The sequence below is a fragment of the Callorhinus ursinus genome, unplaced genomic scaffold, assembly GCF_003265705.2.
Source record: "Callorhinus ursinus isolate GAN/ISIS: 27379988/994484 unplaced genomic scaffold, GSC_fseal_2.0 scaffold32, whole genome shotgun sequence".
Lineage (NCBI taxonomy): Eukaryota > Metazoa > Chordata > Mammalia > Carnivora > Otariidae > Callorhinus > Callorhinus ursinus.
The window spans coordinates 4,935,534-4,962,249 of record NW_027397094.1 but is presented as its reverse complement, the minus strand read 5'-3'; the positions used below and the strand labels follow the sequence as shown (position 1 = coordinate 4,962,249).

The following is a 26,716-nucleotide window of genomic DNA, read 5'->3' as shown; positions in this document are numbered from 1 at the left end:
AGCAACCTCCTAAGAAATAAGTCATTCTTGGGGCGCCTGGGTGGCTCAGTTGGTTGGGTATCTTGCCTTCAGCTCAGGTCATGATCTCAGGGTCCTGGGATCAAGCCCTACATCAGGCTCCCTGCTCAGCGGAGAGTCTACTTCTCCCTCTGCAGCTCCCCCCTGCTCCTGCACTTTCTCTCTCTCTCTGCCAAATAAATAAATAAAACCAAAGAAAGAGAGAGAGAGAGAAAGACAGAGAGAAGGAATGAAAAGAAAAGAAAGAAAGGAAAGGAGAGGAGAGGAGTCATACGGTTTATGAAAGACCTACTGGGCGTCACTCATGTTTTCTGCCCATTGTTGTGTCCCCTTCACTAAAAATTCCTGCTCAGAAAGTGTGATCATGGAGTTGAAAATATATCGTCTGCGCCCTTGGAGCAGAAAGAGTATCTGCATTCTGTTGGGTGGGAGCGTTTCGTAAACCGCTAGACAGCATGGCCACACAGAAGATGAAAGAGCCAGAATCCACAGAAGAATGCGCTTCTCTCCATGAGCTGGGCGTTATGATAAACTTTAACTCTGTCACATTTAATACCCTTCAGGGAGTGCGCGCTCTTATCATTCCCACTTTCAAGGCTTTCATATAGCTTGTAGCTTGCTTCATAAAACCAAGACAGTGTGAGTGCAAAGCCTGCTCTCTGCTTGTCCGACGCACGGACTCAAGGCTGTGGTGCTTTTGCCATTCTTGTACCACACTCTTAGTAGGCACCTCCTGCATGCCCCTGCATTCGGGGTAAGATGGGGGGTAAAACTAGCCAGGGAACCTGCCCTCCTGTGCTTTAGTGGGAGGGAGATAGAATCTCCAACCAAGTGACCCCACAAATAAACGTATAGATGACAAACCACCATAGGTACTTGGGTCGAGAGGTACATCAGGCCGTGAGAACAGATGGGCGGAGAACCTGGTCTAGTTAATTCTAATGAATTGGGGAAGGGGCCTGTAGGTGGGGTGTGGGGGTGGCTGATATATTCAGCAGAGAACAGAGGTGGCCAGTTTGGCTGGAAGGTGGGGGTGTGAGGGAGGCACTGACAGAATCCTGCGGGGGGGCGAGGAGACTGGAAGGAAAGTTGTAGACTCAGAAGCGAGCTTAGTATGACATGTGGATTAAAGATATGCACTCATTCATAGCTTCTCTCCTTTAATAGCAGTAACCTGTGAGAAACAGAAGTGGAAAGACTGCTTTCATAAGAGAAAGTGACGATATAATTCTTAAAAAAAAAAAAAAAAAAAAAAGGCCTAGTGAAAAAGATTAAGAAATTTCACTTAACCTAAAATTAGCTGCGAACAAATGGAGGGCCATGTGATGTGATTGTACAGAAAATCAATATAATCAAAAAGTCCTTCTTCTGAAATCAGTGTATAAATGTAACACACCTCTACCAGAATCCCAGTGTGGGTTCCTTGGAAGTGGAAACGTGATTTTAAAGTCTCTGTGAGATATGAATGCTTAACAACGTCATCAAGCTATTTCTGAAAAATAATTTTAGTAAGGGGGCACTTGTTTACCAAATATTCAATACTAATGGTTACTATAAAACAACTGTAATTTTATTTCTTTAATTTTTTAAAGTTTTTATTTAAATCGTCTCTACACCCAGTGTGGGGCTTGAACTCATGACCTCAAGATCAAGAGTCGCATGCTCTACCAACTGAGCCAGCCAGGCGCCCCACAACTGTAATTGCAATATCATGGTGTAGCCACAGTGAAAGACATATCAGTAGAAAAAGTACTGGGTTCAGAATATATGTGAGAATGTAGTGTATTTTGAAAAAATAAAAATTCAGTGGGTACATCTTTATTTTCAAGACTTTAACAGCCTACTATTAGAGACCTCTGATAATTGGATTATGATTTGTATAATGTATTATTAACAGTATATTATTTCTGTATATTTCTCTGTAATGTATTTCAAACTTATATTTATCATTATATTAACTTTGAAATTTTACTTTTCTAGGAAAAGGAGTACGTTTTCATATATAACTTACTGTTTCTATGCAGTGATACTATGACATTTTTAGTAGCTCAGAATGAAATGTGAATGTTAATTTACAAAGGCTGTCTTTGACCTCTGGGTAAGACGAGAAATATAAGGACACATTTTTAAAGGTTTAAGAAATCCCTAGATATGCCTACAGTGACAAATTGGATATTTCCAAACAGTATATACATATTCCAATCAGAGCCATTAAGATTTGTCAGATACTCTTGAAGAACCGAGAACTCTGGTATAGATGAATAACTGTGTGTTAGAAGTTGCCAGAACGTTAGCCACATTAAAACAGGGTCTCTAAGGTGATAATTAAAACAGATCCATTGTTCTCAAGGTTATAAGAATAAATTCATACACAAATGGATTACTCAGTCCTCAGAAATATATCTTCGGGTCCTTTAAAAACTCTCATTACGTCATTACCGTCCTCATCATTATCCAGTTAACTCCTGAATTCCCAAAAAGAGCACAGGGAATGAGGATATAAAATTTTGTTTCCTTGTATAAATGATACTTTAAGATCGAAAATTCTAACTTCTGGATTCTAACTGTAGGATTTCAGGGATTCATGGCAAGAGTAAGGTGGTTCCACAGGACAAAGAAATTTGAGACATGAGCGAATCATAACCCTGGGGATGGATAAATCGAGGGGTATACCTAATTCACTGTGTTTCCTGAAATTGATCGCAATGATCACTTTTCTTTGATGGTAAAGGTTATTTTACTTCAACATCTCCCTCTTTTTTTTATATAGGGAGGATGTGAGGACAGCAAACGTGATTGCCGCAGAGGCTGTGACCTGCCTCGTCATCGACAGAGAGTGAGTACACTGCGTTATTCTGCGTACTGCGCGCTCCGATCCATGCCGTGCATAAATTCTTGGAATTAGATGTTGTTTTATGGAGTTATTAACACTTGTTTGATATTCTTTCATTTTAAAATGGGCTGTATATTTGATTCTCATTCCCTATCATTCTTGGAAGTGGCTGGCTCTGCCATTCTGGCCTTGAGAGTTTCCACAGGGTGCTTAACCAGTGTGAGCCCCACTGCAGTTAGCTTGTTGACAGGCACGGGCCATCATGCAATGTCACAGAAATGTTGTCAGGATTCACGAGACACAAGGAAATCATGGATCCCAGTGGTTTTTTGTGTTTTGTTGTTGGTTTTGGTTTTGGTTTTGGTTTTTCTTCTTCTTTTGTTTTTACTGGGCGGTATCTTAACAATGCTAGCTATTTGGGTAAATTTTTAGAGTAATAATTATTATTACTGCTATAGAATATATAATAATGTCAGTATTATTATTACTACTAAGAAATGGATCATTCCTTCAGCATGTTCTAGTTCTCTCGATTCTCCCATCCTCAGATTCCTATAAGGGAAGCATTGAAGGAAGATGCTTTGGGAGAAAACATTTCAGACATAGGCGTATATTTAGGGCCATGACCAGTGTGTTTGATGATGTCCATCCCTGTTCGTTCTCTCCATCTGTCTTTGCTAGTCTCATTGCCTGCGTGCTTTATCAGTTAAACTGCAAGTCCCCGATTACTGACGCTCCAAGGGCCTGGGTAAAATGTGTGTGCGCGATCTGGAAGCAGTCCTCCAGACTCTTCCTCATTGCTGTGTGTGGAGAAGTGTATCAGAAAAGCCAAGTGGCTGACTCAAGAGAAAGAACTGCAAACACCCGTTTCGTGAAGCCAATAGATCTGGATAGGCTGTGGGTGTGGGGATAGCCTGCCCCTGGGGGCCGGATGTGAGCAGTCCAGAATGATGGAGGTGCATGTGGGGCTCAGCAAGCTCTAGGTAGAGAGGGATCCCACCTCATATACCGATCTCAATTCTGGAGGCCCCTAGAACAAGATCAGTGGCATAACCGCAGAACGGGGTGTCCGTGAATGTCTCTAACACAGATATTCTTTATCTGGTTCCAACAAACAACCATTACCCAGTTGTTTCCTTCATTTGCCTAACATCTTACTGAGGATCTACCACGTGCAAGTCTTTGGGTTTGGTGCCATGAGAAGAATCCGAGGAGCAGCACAGATGCTGGTTTTGGGGGTTTGCTTCTACGAGAGAATCTGTGACCTATGCACAAGGCAGAAAGTGGGAAGGGTCCAGAGCACACACTTAGGGGACTCCCACGAAGGGAGTGACGACTACTAAGGAGAATCAGGGAAGTCTTTGTGAAGGACAGGGCATGATTGGGTGGATCTGGAAGTACAGGCAATAGAAATAGTTTGAACAGGACAACAGTTCTCCTAAGGGAACAACCATTGCAGCTGGCCGGGGGAGGGGGGAGGTTGGGTCAGGGTGGTTGGCAGAGGTGCTGGGGCAGGTGAGTTCACAGACACGTCGGGGCTGGTTCACTCAATGTTGGGATGAGGGTAACTGAGAGTTTTATGCAACAAAATAGTGCCACTCTATCACTGTATTGCTAGACTAATCTGAGAATACTGAGTAAGATGAATAAGAGGCAGAATATCTGCTTAGCATCTGTACATCCAAGCGGTGATCATGAGACCTGTTACAAGGGGACTGCATTAGAATGAAGAGGTGAAACCAAAGGGCTTACTTCTTGACTGAATGTAAAAGGCATAGAAGGAATTAGGGGTGTACTCAGGATCGAGAACATCTGGAGGGAGTATAGAGGAATCCATTTGGGAGGCACCATGGTATTCCATTACAAATATAATGAATGTGACGTACAAGATGGACGCTCAGGAACAGATGCCCAGCAGGAGATAGAAAAAGTAAGACAAGAGCTCTTGTTAGAGTCAACTTAAAATTCACTTAAAATTTGCTCATGTAAAGTTAACAGCTGAAGCCACGGCATTGGATGGAATTGCATGAAAGAAGAGAGAAGAAGATAAAAGGACCAAGTTTAGAAGTTGGGAAAATTCTTACATTTAAGAATGAGGCAGGAGGATGAAAAAAAAAAAAAAAAACAGTAAATAATGCCAAAGCGTTGGCTATCAGAGCCATGCTGGAAACCTCACAAGCCAAGAGAAGATTCACGAGAGGAAGGACAGTCAGCTGCATTCTGCGCAGGTGGAAGCCAAGAGGTATACAGATAGAGGAAAAAAGTTTCGGTCAGGTGGTGAGAATGGTGTCCAGCCTGCAGGGAGTGAGTAGGACCTGGGGAAGTGAGATCACCCAGACTAAGGGCTCTTTCCTTCAGGAACTTGGTAGAAGCTAAGGAGGGAAGGAGGGACGAAGGGAGGTGCAGCATGAGGCATTGGTGGGCTCCTGGAGAGTGTCCGCGTGATGAGCACGCACACACATCCATGAAGATGGAGCAAACGAAATCCTAGAGGGAATATTTGATGGAAATGGGGCCACAGAGGAAGAGATGGTGAGCAAACAAGAAAAGAATACTTGGAGAACATAGGTTTCTTTCTTTTTTTTTTTTTTTCTATTTCTAAAAGGAGAGGTAGAAAATTTGTAGAGATGTAGATCAGGAAAGTTACAGGAACTCAGATGGTCTTGACCTTGCCTCTAAAGTATAAAGCAAGAGGGGCGCCTGGCTGGCTCAGTCAGTAGAGCATGTGACTCTTGATCTTGGAGCCATGAGTTTGAGCCCCACATTGGGTGTAGAGATGACTTCGAAGTAAAATCTTTTAAAAAGAAAAATAATAGGGACGCCTGGGTGGCTCAGTCGTTAAGCATCTGCCTTCGGCTCAGGTCATGATCTCAGGGTCCTGGGATTGAGCCCCGCATCGGGGTCCCTGCTCAGTGGGGAGCCTGCTTCTCCCTCTCCCACTCCCCCTGCTTGTGTTCCCTCTCTCGCTGTGTCTCTCCCTGTCAAATAAATAAATAAATAGAATCTTAAAAAAATAAAGTCTAAAGCGAGAAAATCTGACTCGATTTTCTGAGGCTGTGGATGTGCCAGGTGACTGGGGTGGACAGGTAATCATATTGGTCTATATCCCTACAGTCCTTTAATAATTTATGAATTTCCACATGCATGGGATCCCAGCTGGAAAGTAGACAGGATGTTCAATAGAAGAGGAAGTGGAAGCCCATGGAAGTTGAATAACTTGATAAGATTTCCTGGTAAACAGTAAGCCCAGATTAATCAGAGAAACAAACTAGGTGGGATTTTGTGGGCAGTCTGGTCCTGCTTCTTCAACTGAGTTAAGGGCGGTCCTGAGGAGTGAGGGAATGCCACGTAGCATCGTATACACACTTTTGCCCTCATCCAATTTTCTCTTTTTTTTCAAACCTAATCATATATATAGTGTGCTCTGGGTGATGCATGGGCTTTGTCAAATAAAACCCAATAGTTGAATCCTGACTACACGATGTTTTGAGATTATGGACAGTTACATAAATTCTAAGTCTCAGTTTCCCTATCTGCAAAATGGGATTACGTAAAGTTAAGGTTGTTTTGAAGATCAAACAGTTTATTATATGTGAAGGTCCGTGCACATCACAGGATGTGTAGTAAGCGTTCAACGAATGTGCTCTCCTCTTCTTGCAGAAGGCACAGGAACCCCTCTGATTTAGCAGTTTTTCTATTTGGCAGAAGTTTGTCCTTCGGAATATATACAGAGCGAACCCCTGGAGAGGGGAGAAGTATAGAGAACATGGCCTGTCTGCAGAAGTCAGAATGTGCATTTCTGTAGAAGTGAGAATGTGCATTTCTGTATCTTAGAGGAGAAGCAGGTCTTCCCACCAAATGTTGAACTCACACACCTTAAAAAACAAAACAAAACAAAACAAAGCAACCAACACCAACAACCACTGTAACTAAGGCTCCTGTCAAGAGCCTGCTGCTGGAACCTAATTTATGGCCAATTAGGGGAGCACCAGGGCTTCATCCCCTGCAAACAGATGGCAGACATTAGAACTGTCAACACAGGGCGCCTGGGTGGCTCAGATGGTTAAGTGTCTGCCTTCGGCTCAGGTCATGATCCCAGGGTCCTGGGATCGAGTCCCGCATCAGGCTCCCTGCTCCTTGGGAGCCTGCTTCTCCCTCTGCCTCTCTCTCTCTCTCTCTCTCTCTCTCTGTCTCTATCTCTCATGAATAAATAAATAAATCTTTAAAAAAAAAAAAGAACTGTCAACACAAGGAGCTTCTTTCTTAAATTTACAAGTGAGGTACCATGTTATATAAGCCAGTAATTATGCTTTATCATTCCAGAGGGAGAGCAAAAGAACTATTGTAACTAATCATGCATGTCAGAATTTCTTTTAGAAAATGCTCATTGACAAACTAGAAAATGATAAACAGATACATGGTTTTCCCAAAAAGTATTCTCTGATGATTAGATTCTTGCAGCCTCATCATGCTCTTAGTAACTATGTGCAGTGATTCTAGATTTTGTGAAAATTGACTAAAAAAGAAGGATATCTAACAGGATGGTCTATTTCCATGAATAGAATTTGCAAATATTTAAAAAAAATAACTAGGTGTCTTTAGCACCTCTCGTTTTAGAATCCATGAAAATACATAAATGTAAAAGTAAGTACATCACTGCATTCTATAATAGGTTATGCAATGCCTACTTTTTCATTGACATGAATTGTTGATAAAGCTAGAGATTCAAGGAAGATCATTTATTTTCTGACATGTTGAGATCATTGTTAAAGATAGTAACATAACTGCTAGTAAGTATTATAAGAGTTTTATATTTTTTCCCAGGAAATGAAGATCTAAGTTTGAGTCCTAACTATCCCTGATTTACTGTGTAACTTCCAAGATGTAGCCATACTGGTTATGAAAATTAAAATATTTTCTTACTGGTTGGTAAATGGCAGTGGTCTGAGTTCCCTGTGGGTCCCTTGTACTCCCCTACTGCCCTGGTCATCTGATGTCCCCACCCATGGCTCTCCCAATCTCTCCTGGATGCAATAACTAAAAGGTGACTTCTGGTAGATCCCAGTACAAGTGTCCATTCTGATAGGCCAATTCCTGTGTCATGCTGTTAATTGTTTTAACTATCACCCCTGGTAATCTCGAGCTAAAATAATATCTCATCACCATTGGTTTTCAAACTTTTCTTTTACCAAATCCATTGTTTAAATAAAATAGAAAAAAAGCAGGAACTTTTCTGGCTCCATGGGGATAAAATCCCTAGAGTACCCAAAGGTTTTCCCTCTGTCCCTCTAAATTATTCCAGGTGATGCCTAAGGCCTTCCATGGGACTCCAGGAGTCACTAAAATAATTTACAAACCACATATGGCTAACATTTACATCACTGAATTTGGGATATTTGGTTATACTTTGGAATCAGTTGTGGCTTGAGACAGTTGTCCCTGAGACACAATGGGGGATGGAAACCAAGAACTAGCCTAGAGGAAGTGCAGTGTGCTGGGGCATAGAAATGATGAGATTAGGAGGGGGTCTCAAATATCAGATTATAGGACATTGCACATGGCACTTTTAGAAACCAAGGTATCCCTATAGATCAGGGAACCTGGGGAGATGATGGTTCAAATTTTTAACCTCCTAGAGCTCTCATTGCCTCATTTGTAATAGGCATATTTATGCCATGTGTTTAAAAGAGTAGCAAGACTCTAGCTATGGGGCTAGTGCTTAGGAAGCAACTGATAAGTCTAAGGACGGACCCAAGACCCATCAAACATAGGAAAGCAAACAGGTTACCAAGACAGATTGGACGATGAGAAAAAGTCACTGGAACTGGTACACTGAGACTATTTCTCAGTACCCAAATGGGGGCTTAGGTATCAAAATTGGGGTGAGGACTAGTCTATAGGAAATTTTACATTTATTCATTAAGAAATTTCACAGTGAATGTCTGCTTCCTGTCTCCGATACACGGACTCCTGAAATAAACAAGACACAAATTCAATACAGGCCTGAAAACAGAGTAATATAGGGCTAGCTCAGAGACAACTCTTTGTCTATATTAAATTTGTGCGTGTTTGTTTCTTTACCAGGGCTGGTAGCAAAACCTCCTATGTTCTGACCACCCTACCCTCCACCTGTAGCTCTTTCCAGTACTAGTTTCCAGCTCTTTAGCCAACGCTTCCATCAGTCTCCAGAGATCCTGCTTCCGACCCAGGTCTCCACCAGATTGCTCCCCAGCTTTCTCAATTCTGGCGGGTTGGTTCCTTCCCACTTGCTTTTGCTATGGCTAGTCAGTTCCATTCCAAGGTCAAGGAAAAACAAACAAAAATACTAAATCCACTTCATCCGCGCCCTGGGCTAGGTATATCAAAAAGTTGGCCAGCCAGGCAAGAGCCTGGGAAGCCTTGTATATCAGGACTTCGTGCCAGAGGAGACGGAAACTTACGGAGAAAATTGCATTTATCTAGCTTCTCTCAGGGGGAGGTGCTATAGATGTTTCTGATAAGCAACTGGTGTGGGGGCTGAGACTCACTTAAGATACAGACTCAAGGAAGAGCAAATGATCCCTAAACTGCCCAACAAAAATGGTGGGTTGCATTAAGAGCAAGAGTTTTATTTTCTGAGTAGAATATGCTGTGTGAAGCCGGAGCTACATGACTTAAACCAGGGGCGGAAAACTTTCTCTAAAAAGGGCAGCTACTAAATGTTTATGCTTTGCGGACCCTGTGTTCTTGGTTATAGCTACCCAGCTCTGCTGTAGTCACGAGAAATGAACCAAACACAACACATAAATGAATGAGCATGCCTGTGTCCCGGTAGGCTTTGTTTATGGACACGGAAATGTGCATTTCATATTTTCAGGGGTTAAGAAGTATTACTCATCTCTGGAGATTTTTTTATTTCCACCATTTAAAAAATGTCAAAATTATGCATAGCTAACGGCCATACAAGGAAAACAGACAATGGGCTGTATTTGGCTCATGAGGCATAGTTTTGCCGACCCCTGACTTAAACACCGTTAGAGAATTGAGCGCTGCCCCCAGTGGTCCTCTTCCGATCTCCCTCCCTGCTGTGCTCTGCCTTTTAAACAAAGCAAATACATAAAGACACAGATTCGCAGTGCCCTCAGGTGCTGGTCCTTGTGATGCCATCTCTCCACCTGCCTCTCCCTCTCTGACACCCATCCACCTAAGTTCCCTCTTAACCTCAGTCCCCCATAAGCATAATCCTTGTGCATCTTTGACCACATAAGCCTGCATGTGTGCGTGCGTGCAGCACACACGCACACACACACAGCTTTCTGTTTTTGATCCTTGTTCTTCTCTCTCTCTTTTTTTTTAAGATTTTATTTATTTATTGGAGAGAAAGGGAGAGTGGCAAGGGGAGAGGGAGAAGCAGAATCCCCGCTGAACTGGGAGCCCCATGTGACGCGGGACTTGATCCCAGGAGCCCGGGATCATGACCTGAGCCAAAGGCAGGTGCTTAACCAAACGAGCCACCCAGGTGCCCCTTCTTATTTCTACTCTTGCATTCTCTAGGACTTCACTTTAGCTTTGCATTAACTTAGGTAATAGCTAATTAGAAATTAAGATGGTTCTCTGCAAGAGTTATTTGCATTTTGAGGACATAACCCAAAGACAGAGAAATCCTAAAAATACAAAAGATTTTAGTATTTCCGGTGCAATGAGGGAGGACAACAGGCGAAGGCTTTGTAGAGAACAAAATCTTTCAGGCACCCTTCTGACCCCACCAGCCACGTCAGTCTCACGAAGGCCTATGCGCCCAGGGTTATTTGTCCCCCTTAGGTCTCCTGTGTCTTCCTTATATAACTTGCCATTCTGTGTGCACACGATAGGACCATAGGGACCACATGCCACAATGCCTGTAGTCACATTGGTTAACTGATAGGGTGATAAACTTAAAATATTTCACAGCCTCAGCCTTTCCTACAGCCTAAATGGATTTTATTTTGGTTCCTTTTCCAGAATGAAATCTAAGGGTGATGTGAGGATATTTGCAGGCTGATCACAAAACCAAGTATGCCTTACTAGGATTATATCAGCTGCGATCATTTGGGCTTGTCTTTTTCTATGGAGCTGTTATTGATAGGTATGCTTTATAAAAAAAAATATATTAAGCAGGAAAGATAAAATCCAGAAATGTAGAAGACAGAGAGACATTATATTTGTTCAGTTCAATGATGTGACTTGAATGATAGCATGCCCTGAGGAAGCATGATCTGACTATGAAATAAGCACGTTTCCACTAGAAAAGAAGTATATCTAAGAGACCATTTGTGGTCTGAGCCAAAATCAAGAGTCGGATGCTCAAATGACTGAACCACCCAGGTACCCTGAGTGTCCAAATTCTTTAGTGCCAGGGATGGGATTACAATGCAGCTCTCATGATATCTGGTTCAGTGCTTTTTCACCTGAATATGATTTAAATTACCAAGGTAGAAAACTCATGCATTTATTAATTCAATAACCACATAGTGAGTATCCAGTCTGTGTTAAGCCTTAGGGTCAGTGCTGTGATAAATAGAAATGCATAAAAAGAGATAGTTGATCCAAGAAGCTCATAATCATGAAAATGAACAAACTGCATAATGATAGAAGAGTCCACCTGAAAAAGAAGAAATGGATGGTGAGAAAATTAAGCATCTGCCTTCTGCTCAGGTCATGATCGCAGGGTCCTGGGATGGAGTCCATTGTCAGGCTCCCTGCTCAGCGGGGAGTCTGCTTCTCCCTCTCCCTCTGCCTCTACCCTCTTCTTGTGCATTCTCTCTCTCTCTCTCTCTCAAATAAATAAATAAAATCTTTAACAACAAAAAAAAAAATCTTTTCATTGAACTAAATCTGAAATGAATTCTACTACTTCTAAGAAAAAAGATTATTGTGTCAAATCTTTGAGTTCCAAATGGTCTGCCAACCTCCCTGCCTCAAAACCCCATTGTGGCTAGATAGTTGAATCACTGAATTAAAATGAAAATTTGATCATTTCAGTCTGTTGATTTCATTAAGAGTATACGAACCTATACTCAGCCATTTCTCCGGCCTTCCATAATAAGTTGGGCTCTCCAGTCATTTTTCACAATGGCATCATCCTCTTGCTGTGTAAGATGTTGAGGCTGTCTTTCTGTCTGGGTTGACTCATGAACCACAAGCTTGAGGAGGACGGAAGCCAGGTTGATGTTGGTCATGCTGCCGCCTCAGTTCCCAGCGCCGTGTCAGGAAGTGTACTGAGTTCTCGCACAGTATCTGTTGGAACGAAGGGATGCTTAAAGCTGTGTAGGTCAGGGTCCAAGCAGGAGAGAAGCAGCACACAGAAGTCTGAACAAGAAAAAATTGTAAAAAATTAGTAACTGTAACAGGGGATTGAAGTAACAAGCTAGCAAGAAAGGAACAGAGCTCTGGAGAATTCAGAGATAGTAGATGTAAGTAGTCACTAGTCCTAGGCCTGAAAGAGAGCCCTCAAGGAAGACACCCCCAAGCCCCGCCCCCCGCCAACCTTCCCTTTTTCCCTCTGCAGCCCTGCTGGGACCTGGAACCAGAACTTGCTATGGCACAGGGGTCCTGAAACTTGGCACTACTGAGATTTGGGGTCAGAGAGTTGTTTTTCATGGGGTGTGGTTCTGTAAATTGTAGGGTGTTAATCAGCATCCTGACTTCTACCCAGTCGGTAGTAGTAACACTCCCCACCGGCCATCAGCGGGATAAGCAAAAGTGTCTCTAGACATTGCCTAATATTCCCTGTGGGGCAGCATCCCCCCAGGTGGACGGACACAGTGGTATTTTGCACAAAGACAAGGGATCTGGAAAGATGATTATACAATGAGTGGAATGTGGCAGGAACAGAGGATTTCAGAGTTGAGGAACTGAACAGTCAGTTGGACGAGTGGAGTGCGGGGAGATATGATTGAACAGAAGAGATGAGGACAGATGATGAAGAAATCTGACACCTCAAACAAAAAGAACAGGGATTCTATCCCCTGGGCAGTGAGGAACCCACGGGAGGGAGACTGCTAGGAGATCGCTGCACCCACCCCAGGGCTTGTTCACCAGAGTCTGAGAGTCTCCACACCACCCCAAGGCAGATTTGGAGGAATAATCAAATGCAGAGAGAGAGAGAAGTGCTTTGATCTTGGGAGACGTGGTGGGAGGGGGTATCTTTCACAGACGGAGAGTATGGGAGATACAGCAGGCTGAAGGGAAAGTAGTTGGTCGATGCAGTGATGGGTGTGAGAAATTGCACCTGCCCAGGTGGCATTGTTCAGCTGGAGAAGTCCATCGGAGGTTAGAAATGAGTTTGTTCCTGGACAGTCAGGTAATGAATGGAAATTGATGTTGTAGTTCACGGTTAATCAGTTTTAAAATATTACAATCACAGCTCAGGCATCCTGAATTACAATGATTGTTTCGTCTTACCTTGATGAATAAATAAGTCATTTTTTCCCACAAAAGCTTAAAATCTTCCTGTATTTCTGCGGCTTACGCTCCGCTCCCCGCTCAGATGGCTCAAAAACTTATTTAGAGATTCAGCAACGTCGTTGGAACCAGTTGTATGAATGAATAAGAAAATCTGTGAACGCTTTTCTTTCCACATCTGAAAAATCAATCTTGATGTCTTCAATTAAAAAGGCAATATTTGGAATTCTCTTTGAAGGTCTTCTGTGCGGTGTTTGGGCTGTTTATTTGAGGAGGGGATTGTAATGCTGCTGGGGTCCTAGAGATATAGCAGGAAGGGCAGGATGCCAAGACCCACTTCTGACGGAAGCTTAACCAGTTTTAAAAATCAACAGTGTAATCAAGTTTGAAAGTTGAATTCTGCATTAAATATTCACTTTGATTTTTTTTTTTTTTTTTTTTTTGTAGAGGTAAGGGGTTTGGTTACTTTAGGAAACATACTTCCCTGGTGAGACAGCTATTATAGGCTCAGCTGGGTCAGAAAGATCTAAGACTCTTTTCTTTTTTTTCCCCCCTTGATATGTCTAGCAGTTGGTACTCATTTTGAAACTCTTAGCATAGACACATGAATTGGATTAGCATCAGCTACAATAACAGTGAAATCTTGTTCCCAGACTAAGCTTTACTTAAAGAAGGGCCTTTCAGAATATACTGGTTTGGACGGGGTTTGCCGGTTATATTGTACACGGCCCTGCCACGGTCATGTAATGGAACTAATATTAAAGCAGAAACCAGGCTAGCAAAGGCAAATCATGATTTGGTTGTTGATAAGGATGTTGTCATCCTCCCTGATAAACTGGAGGTAGTATATTGTCATCTAGATGGGAAACCTGAAATCTCACTGAGTGGGAACTTTTATTTATTTATGCTGCGTTACTTCCTCTTCTCTTTGTTTTTACATTTTTAGAGTCAATGTCAGGTGATTATAAGCATAATAACTGCTCATTGAGAAAATTGGAAAGCACAGAAAACTATAAATATAATCCTGTCATTCAAAGGTCACTACTGTTAATGGTTTATTTCCTTAGTGAGATCACACTGCCTAAGTCTGTTTTCTGTTTTGTCCGTGTACAAGGACAGTTTACCTAACTACACACACAGATAGATATGTAGATAGACAAATTTACACTGTCCTTTATTTACATAGGTGCCAATCGCAAAGCTAGTTGAGACTGTTAGATATACACATAATTTCTCTCAGAGCAAACATACAAAGAATGCTTTTCCTTCCCTGTTATAATGGTAAACTTGGCTCCAGACAGCCAAAGTATCACGTTACAAAACATACAGCCATTAGTTAGAGAAATGGTGTAGGAACCTGGTTCTGCTTTCAAAGCGCATGACATCACATTACCTTACCGTGTAGACCGTTCACAATTTGCCAGGTTAATACAAGCATCTTGTGAGCATGATTCAAGTTTCTCTCTCTCCTTAGTTTTGTAAATGGGCTTGACCATGTAAGCTCATTTCAGTTTTTAATTTTTGTGAAGAATTCTTCGCATATACCTCTGTGCCTCTTTAGATGTATTTCCTTGAGGAGTTCCTCAGTGGTGGAATTGGTGGTTCACAGGATATGCATATTTGAACATCGCTGTGTAGAACCATTCTCCAGCTCAATCCCCAGCAGTGATGTGGGAGAATATCTGTTGTACTGCGCTCTGACCAGCTTGACATTTTGGTTGAAACAGTCTTAAATGACAGGGCATGAAATATATCAGCATCCAAGAAGAGTCGGTTTGACATTTATTCTTCTCTTGTAATTGATACACGGAGCCTAGTTTTGTTTTGTTTTGTTTTGTTTTTTTCATTTTCGCAACTGCTTTCTCATCCTGGAGAAGAATAAACACATTTAGAAGGCTTCAGAAAATCGTGAGAGGGAGAAGGACTCAAATAACCTTTTTCTGAAAGGTCAGGAGTAAATAGTAAAGGCTAACAAGCCACCTGGAAAGCAAGAGTAGACAGGGAAAAGTGGAGTCATCCAGGTGACCAATTAAAATAGAAGCCAGAAATCATGGCATGAGAAGGCCCCCATTCAGAGATGATGCAGGTTGTGGTCATGGGTGAGGAAGAAGGACAAAAATCCAGAGAAGTTAATATACGAACTTCCGAGCATCTCAATACGATGCCTTTGTTTTACTCTTTCATCTCAGTCCAACCTCACAACATCCCTATGGGGAAAGAGGACATAAAATCCAGAAAAGGAAACCGAGGATCACAGTGGCTCAGTGACTTTCTCAGAGCCTCACAGCAAATCTGTCTATTACACCCTTTTTACGCTGTGGCTTTTATGCCCACAAATCAAGGGTCCACCAGCAAGCTAGATTTCGTCAATGGAGTCTTTTTGAAAGAGTCGAGGGGGAGAAGTTGAGGCAGAGAAACCAAGTGTGGTGCTTCCTAGATAAGGCAGAGGGTCAGTCGCCCAAATGAGGCAGTGGTAGTAGAGATGACAAGGAACAACAAAGTCAGGAGAGATCACAAGTATAGACTTGATGAGCTTGGGTGAAAGTGAAGAGTCAAACGCAACCCTGAGATGCCTGGCCTGCAATGCTGGTTGAAAGACAATTGCATTAAGGGAGACAGTTTAGACAGCGGTGAGTCTGGCTGGAAGGTGGTTCATGCAGTGATGACAGAGTTGAGTTGGAGGTGCTGGTGAGAGAGGCAGGTGACACTGAGCACAGGGGTGCATCCCAGCATGGATCTGGAGCGTTCAAGGATAGGGATGCACGTTTGGCAGCCATCGGCCTGCGATCCTAACTGGCCTTGGGATGCCAGCTGGAGTCTTCAGAGTAAATGATATTTTCTGGGAGGGCTTAGGGAGAGTGTAATGAGAGTGTTGTGTAAGAGCTAGGGTCCAGTGCCAATCACACTATCGAATGCGGGATCGACTGCTTCTAACTCTGTGGTCTCAGGCAGGTTACCTAACCCCCTGAGCCCTATCCCTTGTGTCTTGTTCCCAACTGGGAGAACTTGACGACGTATGGAGACATCTGGTGATTGTCACAGTGGGCTTTCTGAAGGGATCCACTGGACACAGGAGAGGGAAGCCGCTAAATATCCTGCAGTGCCCAGGACATGCCTTACAGTGGAGAACGATCTGGTCCCAAATGTCAGAAGTACTGAGCTTGCGAAACCTGCTGTAAACCTTCTCTAAAGTAGGGATCGTGGAACTTCCCTCATTGAGTCGTGGTGAGGTTTCCATGAGATGATGCAGCAGAAAACCAAGACTGAACCTGTAAGCAGTAACTATTTCAGAAAGAAAAATAAGTCAATCCGTTGCACGGGAAGAGAGGGCAGAGGATGTAGGTCGGGTGACTGCTTCTCTTTAAGGGATGGCAGAGGTGGAAGTGTGTGTGGCATGTGCTGATGGAGGAGGAGGAGGAGGGGTATCCAGAATGAAACAGCGGGGAAAAGCACAGAGCATTTTGGTGTGTTATCAGGGATCCTACTCCAGGGCTATGCCGGGAGCAGGCAGTCAGCAGGACCATGGATCTTAGGCGGGTCACTGAGCATGGGACTGGAAGGAGACCGCTGGGATTCCCAGTTAGCAGATTAGTGATGGCCTTGAGGGGGGGGCTGTAATAAGAGTGAAAGAAGAATGGGACCAGAGTGGCAGGTGGACACAGGCTGAGAACTCCATGGAAAATGGCACTGAGAGACAGGAAAAGCAGGTCATTCGATCTAGCCATTTGGTCACAAAGGTCAGTGTTGTGTGTTAGGATTGGGGAGACCATCCTGTTCATAGGCTGAAAGGGAGGAAAGGTCTCAAGGGGGACAGTGAAGTGATAAGAAAGGTTGTGATTGGTAGAGCCAGAGTCTCTGGAGGAGAGAGATGAGAGTTTGTGGTCATGGGTCATCAAAGGGGAGGTTGCTTTAGGAAGGTGCTGGGGCACTTACCTGGGGGAGAAATATGATGATAATGTCACCATACTTCAGGTCCAGGGAAAGAAATGGAAACCAAGAAATTAACATGTAATGAACCTCTCAAAAATTACAAATGGAACTGTTCTTAAATAGCCCAGACACATAAGATGTATCTTCTAAATTGCCCTTAATAGTTCTTCCTGAACTGAATTGTCTTCCCCAGATCCTCACCCCCAGTGTGACTGCATTTGGAGAGGGGGCCTTTACCAGATAATGGAGGTTGACTGAGGTCCGAGGGTGGGGCTCTCATCTCAAGACTGGTGTCCCCACGGTAAGAGGCAGAGAGTAGCAGGTGCACACGCAGGGAAGGCTCCTGAGGACACAGTGAGAAGCGCCCATCTGTAAGTCAGGAAGAAAGGCTTCACCAGAAACCACCCCTGTCGGCACCTCGATCTTGGACCCCCAGCCCTACAAAACTGTGAAAAAGTAGTTTTCTGTTGCTTAAGTCACCCGTCCGTAGTGGTTTGTTATGGTAGCCCTAGCCGACTCCTCTGCTTTCTAATTGGAACTGCTATAGATGACGTGCAATCGAAGAAATAAGATGATCTGTTAAAATAAAAAAATATTTCAGGGGCACCTGGGTGGCACAGTTGTTTAAGCTTCCAACTGCTGCTTTCAGCTCAGGTCATGATCTCAGAGCCCTGAGATGGAGCCCCATCTCAGGCTCCACACTCAGCACGGAGTCTGCTTGGGATTCTCCTCTAACTCGGTCCCTCCTGCTGGTTCTCTCTCTCTCTCTCTCTCTCTCTTTCTCTTTCTCTCTCTCTCAAATACATAAAATAAAATAAATCTTGAAAAAATAAGAAATATTGCTTTTAAAGAATTGGTTTGACCATGAAGTTAGGACGTCAGAAATAGCAGATATGTGCTAGCAAATCCTAGCCCCAGCTAACAACCAGCTGGCTTCAGCTTTCTGTACTGAGAGAGAAACACGGTGTGAGTAACGGTTGGGATTATGAGTGTTAGAGTCACATTGCCCCCGTGCAAACCCCAGTGTTGACACTAACTGGCCCTGCGACCTTGGCTAAATTCCTTATTTGTCTTAGCCTCAGTTGCTTTATCTGTTAAAGAGGGAAACATAAAATACTTTGTGTTTGTACAACCCCTAACACAAGCTGGTTATTGTTTTCATGTTTTGCTTGATATCTTTGTGATTACTAGGTCCTACAAGCATTAATTTGTGATATTGAATGATCTATTTATCTCTTAGCTTCTAAATGAATTTTTTCTTGTTAGGTGTTTATTTTCTTCCCAGTCGTCTAATAAGAGCAGAAATAAAAAAGCCTGCTGACAAACTGATTTTTGTAAAAATGGGAAGCTGGGGACTAATGCTGTCTTTGTTTCAAAAACTTTCAAGGCAGAAATAACATAAGCATACTGTGAAGATACTTTGAGATAGATTTATTGTGCCATATTAGCATTTCATTTTCAATTTGCTTAAAAACAGCTCAATGACTTTCTTGCATTTTATGTTCCCAGGTCATCTTCCTAAGTTTTTTAGAGGAAGTTTTTAAATAGTCCATTACAGAAGAGCAAATTGTTTTAACCGGTATTCTGACATAATTGATACATCTACATAGACTAAAATATATCAGCTATGGATTTTTATTGTTTTTAATGTGGTTTACTTAGTTTTAGACAATTTTGAGAATAAGGAGGGCACCTGTTGTGATGTGCACTGGGTGTTATACATAACTAATGAATCATTGAACATCATCAACTAACTACGTCGACAACTAATGATGTACTATACAGGGGCTAACTGAACATAATAAAAAAACTTTGTCAATGATATGGATTTATAAATTGTAAATAATTTCTAAGGGGATAAGTTTGAAAATATTTAATAGATAAAATGTCTACTGTTGTCATAGATTCTACTTTGAGAATAGGAAAACCTGGAAAAGAAATGAACATTTGTTTCTCATTCTCCTAATTGAGAAAATGGAGATCAAAATGGTCTTAGAATTGAGAATCTACAGCATTATGAGAAAAGTTAAATTATTTGGTTATTCATATTTCATTTTCATTGGGGAAAATGGATTGTTTTAGGGAAATTATCAAATACATATGAGAAATCATCATTGGCTCTCATGTCAAAGCAGTGATATTTTGGCCCAGAAGATCAATGGCAGAAAGAATAACACAGGATGTCCACTTTTGTTGGTATGTATTTTATATAGTCAGGAAAGGAGAGTTTCTAACACATACTGAAAATAATTGGTGAGCAATAAGAAAGCTGTCCATTGCATGAACTGTCTGCTTTAAGTATAGTTGGGAGATTGTTTTAAGGAAAATGAAACCTATGAATTTGGCATTTTAGGGCAATCTATTCTTGGAAGCGTATTTTCCTCTCTAACCTAAAAGGCTAAACTATCATATGATATTTGATTCTAATTTTTCCTGTTTTTAATTGACAATGAAATTTGTGCTACATTTTTCAGTGCTTTTTTTTTTTCCACTTTAATGGCGATTGGAATTCATGGACATAAATTCCATTATAATCTAAAATAATTACCCTCATTTAATGTCTTAGATGTAATTCAATGATAAATTGCTAAGTGTTTCAAACCACCTCACTCATATTTATTCTAATGTATATCTTCATCAGGAACCAAAATTTAGACAAGGAGTTCATTTTAACTAAACCTTTGTCCTAAAAATGCATTATTCATATCGGTAGATGTGCAAAGAGCCAGATAGGTACAAGACTTTCAACTCGTAAACCATGAATTTTAAATAAAACTTGGTTTCAAAAGCCTTAACTGTTTGCTGTCTTCCTGTCACACACAGTAAATGGATGGATGGATGGAGGACGGATGAGTCCATCCATCTATTCACTAATTCATTTCAAATTTCTGTTATACAACAGGCATTATCCTAGTTCCTCAAGAGTTACTGATAAATAAGATAGACTAGATTCTCGATCTCATGAGACTTAATTCTAGTGTGAGAAAGACAGCAGATACTTAAATAAAATTTTAGCAAGTGATAAACTCTGGGATGAAAATAAAGTGGGTTAAAGTGACTCAGTAATGGCAGTGAGGGTTTAGAGTATTTATTTTCTTTTGGTTGGTCAGAGAAGACCTGTCTGAAGAGGACACACTTGAGCTGAGATCTGAAGAGCATTAAGAGAAAGCCACGCAAGGGGCGGCTGGGTGACTCAGTCGGTTAAGCATCCAACTCTTGATTTCAGCTCAGGTCATGATCTCAGGGTTGTGAGATCGAGTCCCGCCTCAGGCTCCATGCTCAGTGCAGAGTCTGCTGGAAATTTTCTCCCTCTCCCTCTGCTCCTCCCCCTTCTCACACATGCTCTCTCTCCAAAATAAATAAAATCTTTTTTTAAAAAAAGAAAAGTGGGGCACCTGGGTGGCTCAGTCATTAAGCGTCTGCCTTTGGCTCAGGTCATGATCCCAGGGTCCTGGGATTGAGCCCCGCATCAGGCTCCCTGCTCAGCGGGAAGCCTGCTTCTCCCTCTCCCACTGCCCCTGCTTGTGTTCCTTCTCTCACTGTGTCTCTCTCTCTCTGTCAAATAAATAAATGAAATCTTTTTTAAAAAAGAAAAAATAAATTAAAAAAAAAGAAAAGTCACACAAAATCTAGAGAAAGAATGATCCAGACAGAAGATGAAGGCCCTGAGGTAGAGGCAAGCTCAACATACTGTAAGATCAGAGGGAGTACAGTAGGAGAGATCAGGCCGAGAGGTCAGAGGAGAGAGACCTGATCATTACATATAAGATGATTAAATTATGTGTTGAAAAGATGACCCTGCCTAGTATGTAAGGAAAAGGGCCATTATAGTAATTCTCAAGAGAGATAATGGTGACTGGAACCAAAGGGAAATAGAGAATCAGATTATTCAAGGTAGAATTACAGGATTTAGTGTTGGATTTTATACCGGGGGGTGCATTGGGTGAGGGAAAAAAAGATGATCTAGAACAGGGTTATTACGCAAACTTTTCCTATAAAGGGCACGTAGCAAATATTTTCAGCTACTCGGGCCATACTTTTCCCATTACAGCTAGCCAACTCTGCTGTTACATGTAAAAGCAGCCAAAGACAGTATATGAAGGAATGAGTGTGGCCGTGTTTCAGTAAAACTTTATTTACAAGACAAGCAGTGGGCCAGATTGGCTTAAGTTTGCTTAAGTTTGCTGACCCCTGATCTCTAGAGTAAGTCCTGGAAAGAGTAAGTAGGGTTTTCTCTTCTGGAAAACCTTACCATGCAGAGGCTAACAGAGGCTCTCCCACATTAGTCTTAAATATGACAGTCAAGTAGGGTCCCTGGGCCTGTGGGAGAGAGGGCTTCATGATCCAGGGAAGTGCATTCCCGTTTCCGAGTCTGCTTTCCACACTCTCTGGAGTCACCCAGCAGGTGCCGAGTATGTGTGTGTGTTGACCTTGTTTACTGCCACATACAATGGAGTTCTTAGCCAATTACAGGGTGATGGAATTGGCATAGTCAGTGATTTCTCCCTGTTATGCTGCCATGCATTCTATTATTTATGCAACTGTGGTTTCTATAACTATTTTACATTGCAGTTGTGTTAGTATATTGATATTTATTATTTGTAGCTATAAATTAAGATGATATTCATACTAACTTCCCTCTGAAAATACATAGAATTTAATGTATTTCTCTCTTTCAGGGGGAAAATTATTACATATAAGAGGACTAAATTCCAGGAGTAGGGATCCCTTAAAGTGTTACAGAAATTGGATAAAACAACTAGTTCATTAATTTCTTCAATATGCATTTATTGAGGATATTCTGCACAGGGGCTTTACTAGAGCCAGGGATACATGGTTTAAAAAACAAAACAACAACAGCAAAAAACCTAAACATCGAAGAGCTCAGTACCTAGTGAAGGAGACCCACCAAAAATCTACTCAATCCAGAAGTGTGCAGTAAGTCCTCTAAAAAGACAAAAAGGTACCTCTAAAAAGATATCAGGTGGAATTCAGAAAGGGGTATTATTAAGAGGGTGCGAGAGAGGTAAGTGTTTTAAGACAGTGCTTCCCCAAGGATCTATGCTCAGGACCAGTTTCGTTTGAATTTCCAATCTATCCCAGACAGATGCTTTGGTAAGATAAAATCTCAGTGGGTTACTAGAAAAATAAAATGGAAAAAGATGAATGCCTACTTTTAAAAACTATTAGATTGAACATACATAAAATTATGTTTCAATAAAAATATCAGAACAAACCTAACACTGGATAAAAGGAAAAAATTATAAAAGCTGATCACATTGTCACTGAAAGTGTGTATATAAGCAATAAGGTGGAGAATGGTTATTATAGTTATTTGCAGTCATAACAAAAGCCAAATTGATGAGTGACATAGCAGTTCTCTGCTCTGACTGCAACAGGGATACTTTTAAAGAACAGTGCGTGTGTCAATATTTATCTTTAATGTGCTGTATGTTCCTGTTTCCTCCTTGTTAACTTTTCTAATCTAGATTGGATTGATGGAAACACCATTTGCAGGGAATGATGTGTATCCAAACTGTTTTGTGTTTTGTTTAATACACTCAGAGTAGAGAAACGAGTCTCAAAGAGATGTCATGTTGGAAATGGAAGAAACTGGTTTTAAGACAATTTCAACATACTCAGGATATTCGTTTTTACTTTTTCCCTAAAATGGAAGAAGTGATGTTCTAGTTTCATTAATCCCTCATTAATACTCATTTCTGTCCATTTATCCTGTAAAGTTAGGTTAAATTTAAATTATCTTTCAGTGAATGAAATAGATTGTGGAATTTATACATTTGGGGCTACAGTTGGCAAACTAATCTTAAAATATTACACATTTAACATTACCCTTCTCTGTATGGCTTATATGCAGTTTGTACCAAATGTTTCTCACCTCATAAATTTGGCAACAATTAAACAGGTCTATGCCCAGTTCAAAAAATGTGAGTCAACTGATCTTGCCCTTGGATGTCTCAGTAATGTCAAATTGCTATAAAATTTTCTAAATTTAGAAAAATTTCCAAACTTCTCTACTAATCTCTTTACAGTAAGAGTTAAGCAATCATACTTTGAGAAGCACTGCTCTACAAAAGATTCCTGAATTTAATCATGCTTAAATAAAGATAAAATACATATAGGAATCTTTTGTATAACTCATTAAGATAGAATATTTACAAACTCACAATGTTTTGAGGGAACTATCTCAAAATACATCTTTTAAGACACAGTTTTTCTTTTATTACATTCTTTATGAGGATGGAACATATTCTTTTTTTTTTTTTTAAAGATTTTATTTATTTATTTGACAGATAGAGACACAGTGAGAGAGGGAACACAAGCAGGGGGAGTGGGAGAGGGAGAAGCAGGCTTCCCACTGAGCAGGGAGCCCGATGTGGGACTCGATCCCGGGACCCTGGGATAATGACCTGAGCTGAAGGCAGACGCTTAACGACTGAGCCACCCAGGCGCCCGAGGATGGAACATATTCTTAACAGTTAAAGATTAAAAGTTCTAAAGAGTAAAAAATAAAAACTTAAATCAGAAACTACTGTAAATGTTTCAACAGTAAAATCATTAAATAAGCAAATAAATGAGATTGAGAAATTTAGTTCATATAGTTTGTTTCTACATAATCAAGGATGTTCCTACACTATTGGGTGGTTATTAACCATTAAGTTGGTTATTTTATAAGCACAGATAGAGCCCAAAGTCAAATAAGGGCTAAAACAATACAGTTCTAACTCTCAAATAGAATTTAAAATGTCTGGAAGCATATGTACCAAAATTTGAATGCTTAGCTCAGGGCTGTAGATTACAAGTAATTTTTTATTCCTTTGAGTTTTTAGTGCCTTTCAAAATTTCAACATCTTACTGTTAGGATCAGAAAAGAAAAAAAAAAGTAAATCTTAAAATTCAAAGTTAGACTATGTCAGTTGACTGATGGATAAGAAGCCTAGTCAACTCAACAAGACTCTACCCTGGAGAAGACTAACTGTACAGACATATGAGAAATGAAAATGTGGTTAATACTACCCGGATTTTTGTTTCTCAAAAATCATACTAAATGAATTGGGATAGTTCCTGAAATCAGTTCTTACTTTAGATATCTTTGGTAACTTCTGATTTTTGTGGATCATCATTTTCAACTTTTGATTCTTTTAAAGCATATAATGATAATCAGGAAAGGGATTAAGTTCAATGTGTATTATTTGTAATCAGTTTTCATTAATGAATAATCCCTATGATAGGTAAAGGGATTATGGTTATAAAGGAAAGACAGAGACAAATGTCTAGCACGTCAGTGTGTGTAATTTTCCCTGTAAGTATAAACATATGTGCAGAATAAAAAATAACTGATAAGGAAATTGTTCATAAAAGTGTAACTGCTTTCTTTGAAATTACTATCCTATGTAATTTTTAAATAGATAATATTCTTTTAATAGATATTATAGCATACCTTCTTTTTTTAACATTTATTCATTTATTTGAGGGAGAGAAAGAGCACGAATGGGGGGTTAGGAGCAGAGGGAGAGGAAGAGAGAAACTCAAGCAGACACTGAGCTAAGTATGGAGCCCAAAGCCGGGCTCGATCTCACGACCCTGAGATCCTGACCTGAGCCAAAACCAAGGGTCTGATGCTCAACTGACTTTGCCTTCAGGCACCCGTCGGCTTCCTTCTGAAAGCATTCAACCACTCTTCCCCTCCCACCTTGTATTATAATTGTTTCTTATCTCTAATATGAAGCCATAAATTTCTTAAGGGTTGTATCTAACTCTTTTTGCATAATTCACAGTAGCTTGAGTTACTCCTTATAGATAGTAGGCATTGTACAAACATGTAAGAGTGTCTGAATAGATGAAGGGTGGATGGGTGGATATTTGGAAGGATATAAATATTGGCTGGTTTTATTGTACTTGGGGCTCCTTCTCCCTCTAATGAAACATGTATTCATATGGTACTTGATAAGATAAACCACTGATAACTATGACTGTAGTCATTATAAATAAAACGATCAAACAAAAGTAACAAAGAGCATTTATTTGAAGCCACGAAGTGAATTAACAGATTTTCTCAATGAATGTACCAAAGTAATGAAGGATGCCTCTAATATCTTGGACGTAGCTAAGGAACAAAAGTCCTAACTAATTTGAAACACTAATCTTGTATTTTCCTTTAATAAATATATTTTTAAGGATTTAGCCAAGATTCAGTTTAAGAAAGTCTAATGTGTTATAATCATATATGCCTGTCAAATTAAGAGACCTTTGTCAAGAGTTCCGATAATGCTTGACAAAAATTTTGCTTAGCACTGTTGAAGTATTTGCAGTAGTTTCTGGTTTAAGAAACTACTTTTGGCTCCTTTTCACTTATAATCTTTAATTGTTCAGAATAGGATACCATCTTATTTAAAGATACAATCAAGAAAAAATGGTTATAAATAAGTTTTGAGATTTCTTTCCACACTATTTTCATTTTTTTTATTTTTTTTAAATAATTTTTTATTGTTATGTTAATCACCATACATTACATCATTAGTTTTTGATCTAGTGTTCCATGATTCATTGTTTGTGCATAACACCCAGTGCTCCGTGCAGAATGTGCCCTCCTTAATACCCATCACCAGGCTAACGCATCCCCAACCCCCCTCCCCTCTAGAACCCTCAGTTTGTTTTTCAGAGTCTATCGTCTCTCATGGTTCGTCTCCCCCTCCGACTTACTCCCCTTCATTCTTCCCCTCCTGACATCTTCTTCTTTTTCTTTTTCCTTAATATATGTTGCATGATTTGTTTCAGAAGTACAGATCTGTGATTCAACAGTCTTGAACAATTCGCAGCGCTCGCCATACCACATACCCTCCCCACTGTCTATCACCCAGTCACCCCATCCCTCCCACCCCCCACCACTCCAGCAACCCTCAGTTTGTTTCCTGAGATTAAGAATTCCTCATATCAGTGAGGTCATATGATACATGTCTTTCTCTGATTGACTTATTTCACTCAGCCTGACACCCTCCAGTTCCATCCACATCATTGCAAATGGCAAGATCTCATTCCTTTTGATGGCTGCATAATATTCTGTTGTGTATATGTACCATATCTTCTTTATCCATTCATCTGTCGATGGACATCTTGGCTCTTTCCAGAGTTTGGCTATGGTGGACATTACTGCTATAAACATTGGGGTGCACGTACCCCTTCGGATCCCTACATTTGGATCTTTGCGGTAAATACCCAGTAGTGCAATTGCTGGATCGGATGGTAGCTCTATTTTCAACTCTTTGAGGAGCCTCCATACTGTTTTCCAGAGTGGCTGCACCAGCTTGCATTCCCACCAACAGTGTAGGAGGGTTCCCCTTTCCCCTTTCCCCGCCATCACCTGTCGTTTCCTGACTTGTTAATTTTAGCCATTCTGACGGGTGTGAGGTGGTATCTCGTTGAGGTTTTGATTTGGATTTCCCTGATGCCGAGCGATGTTGAGCACTTTTTCATGTGTCTGTTGGCCATTTGGAT

General features: G+C 41.0%; 1 protein-coding gene across 2 annotated transcripts in view; it reads left to right on the top strand.

The window, feature by feature from the left end:
- Positions 1 to 26,716, top strand: part of PRKG1 (protein kinase cGMP-dependent 1) — a 1,235,615-nt gene that overhangs the window by 1,086,836 nt on the left and 122,063 nt on the right. For both annotated transcript variants that reach the window (XM_025850942.2, XM_025850941.2), the window contains exon 8: positions 2,789 to 2,854. In XM_025850942.2, coding sequence (XP_025706727.1) covers positions 2,789 to 2,854 — 66 coding nt within the window. The remainder of the gene's footprint in view (positions 1 to 2,788; positions 2,855 to 26,716) is intronic.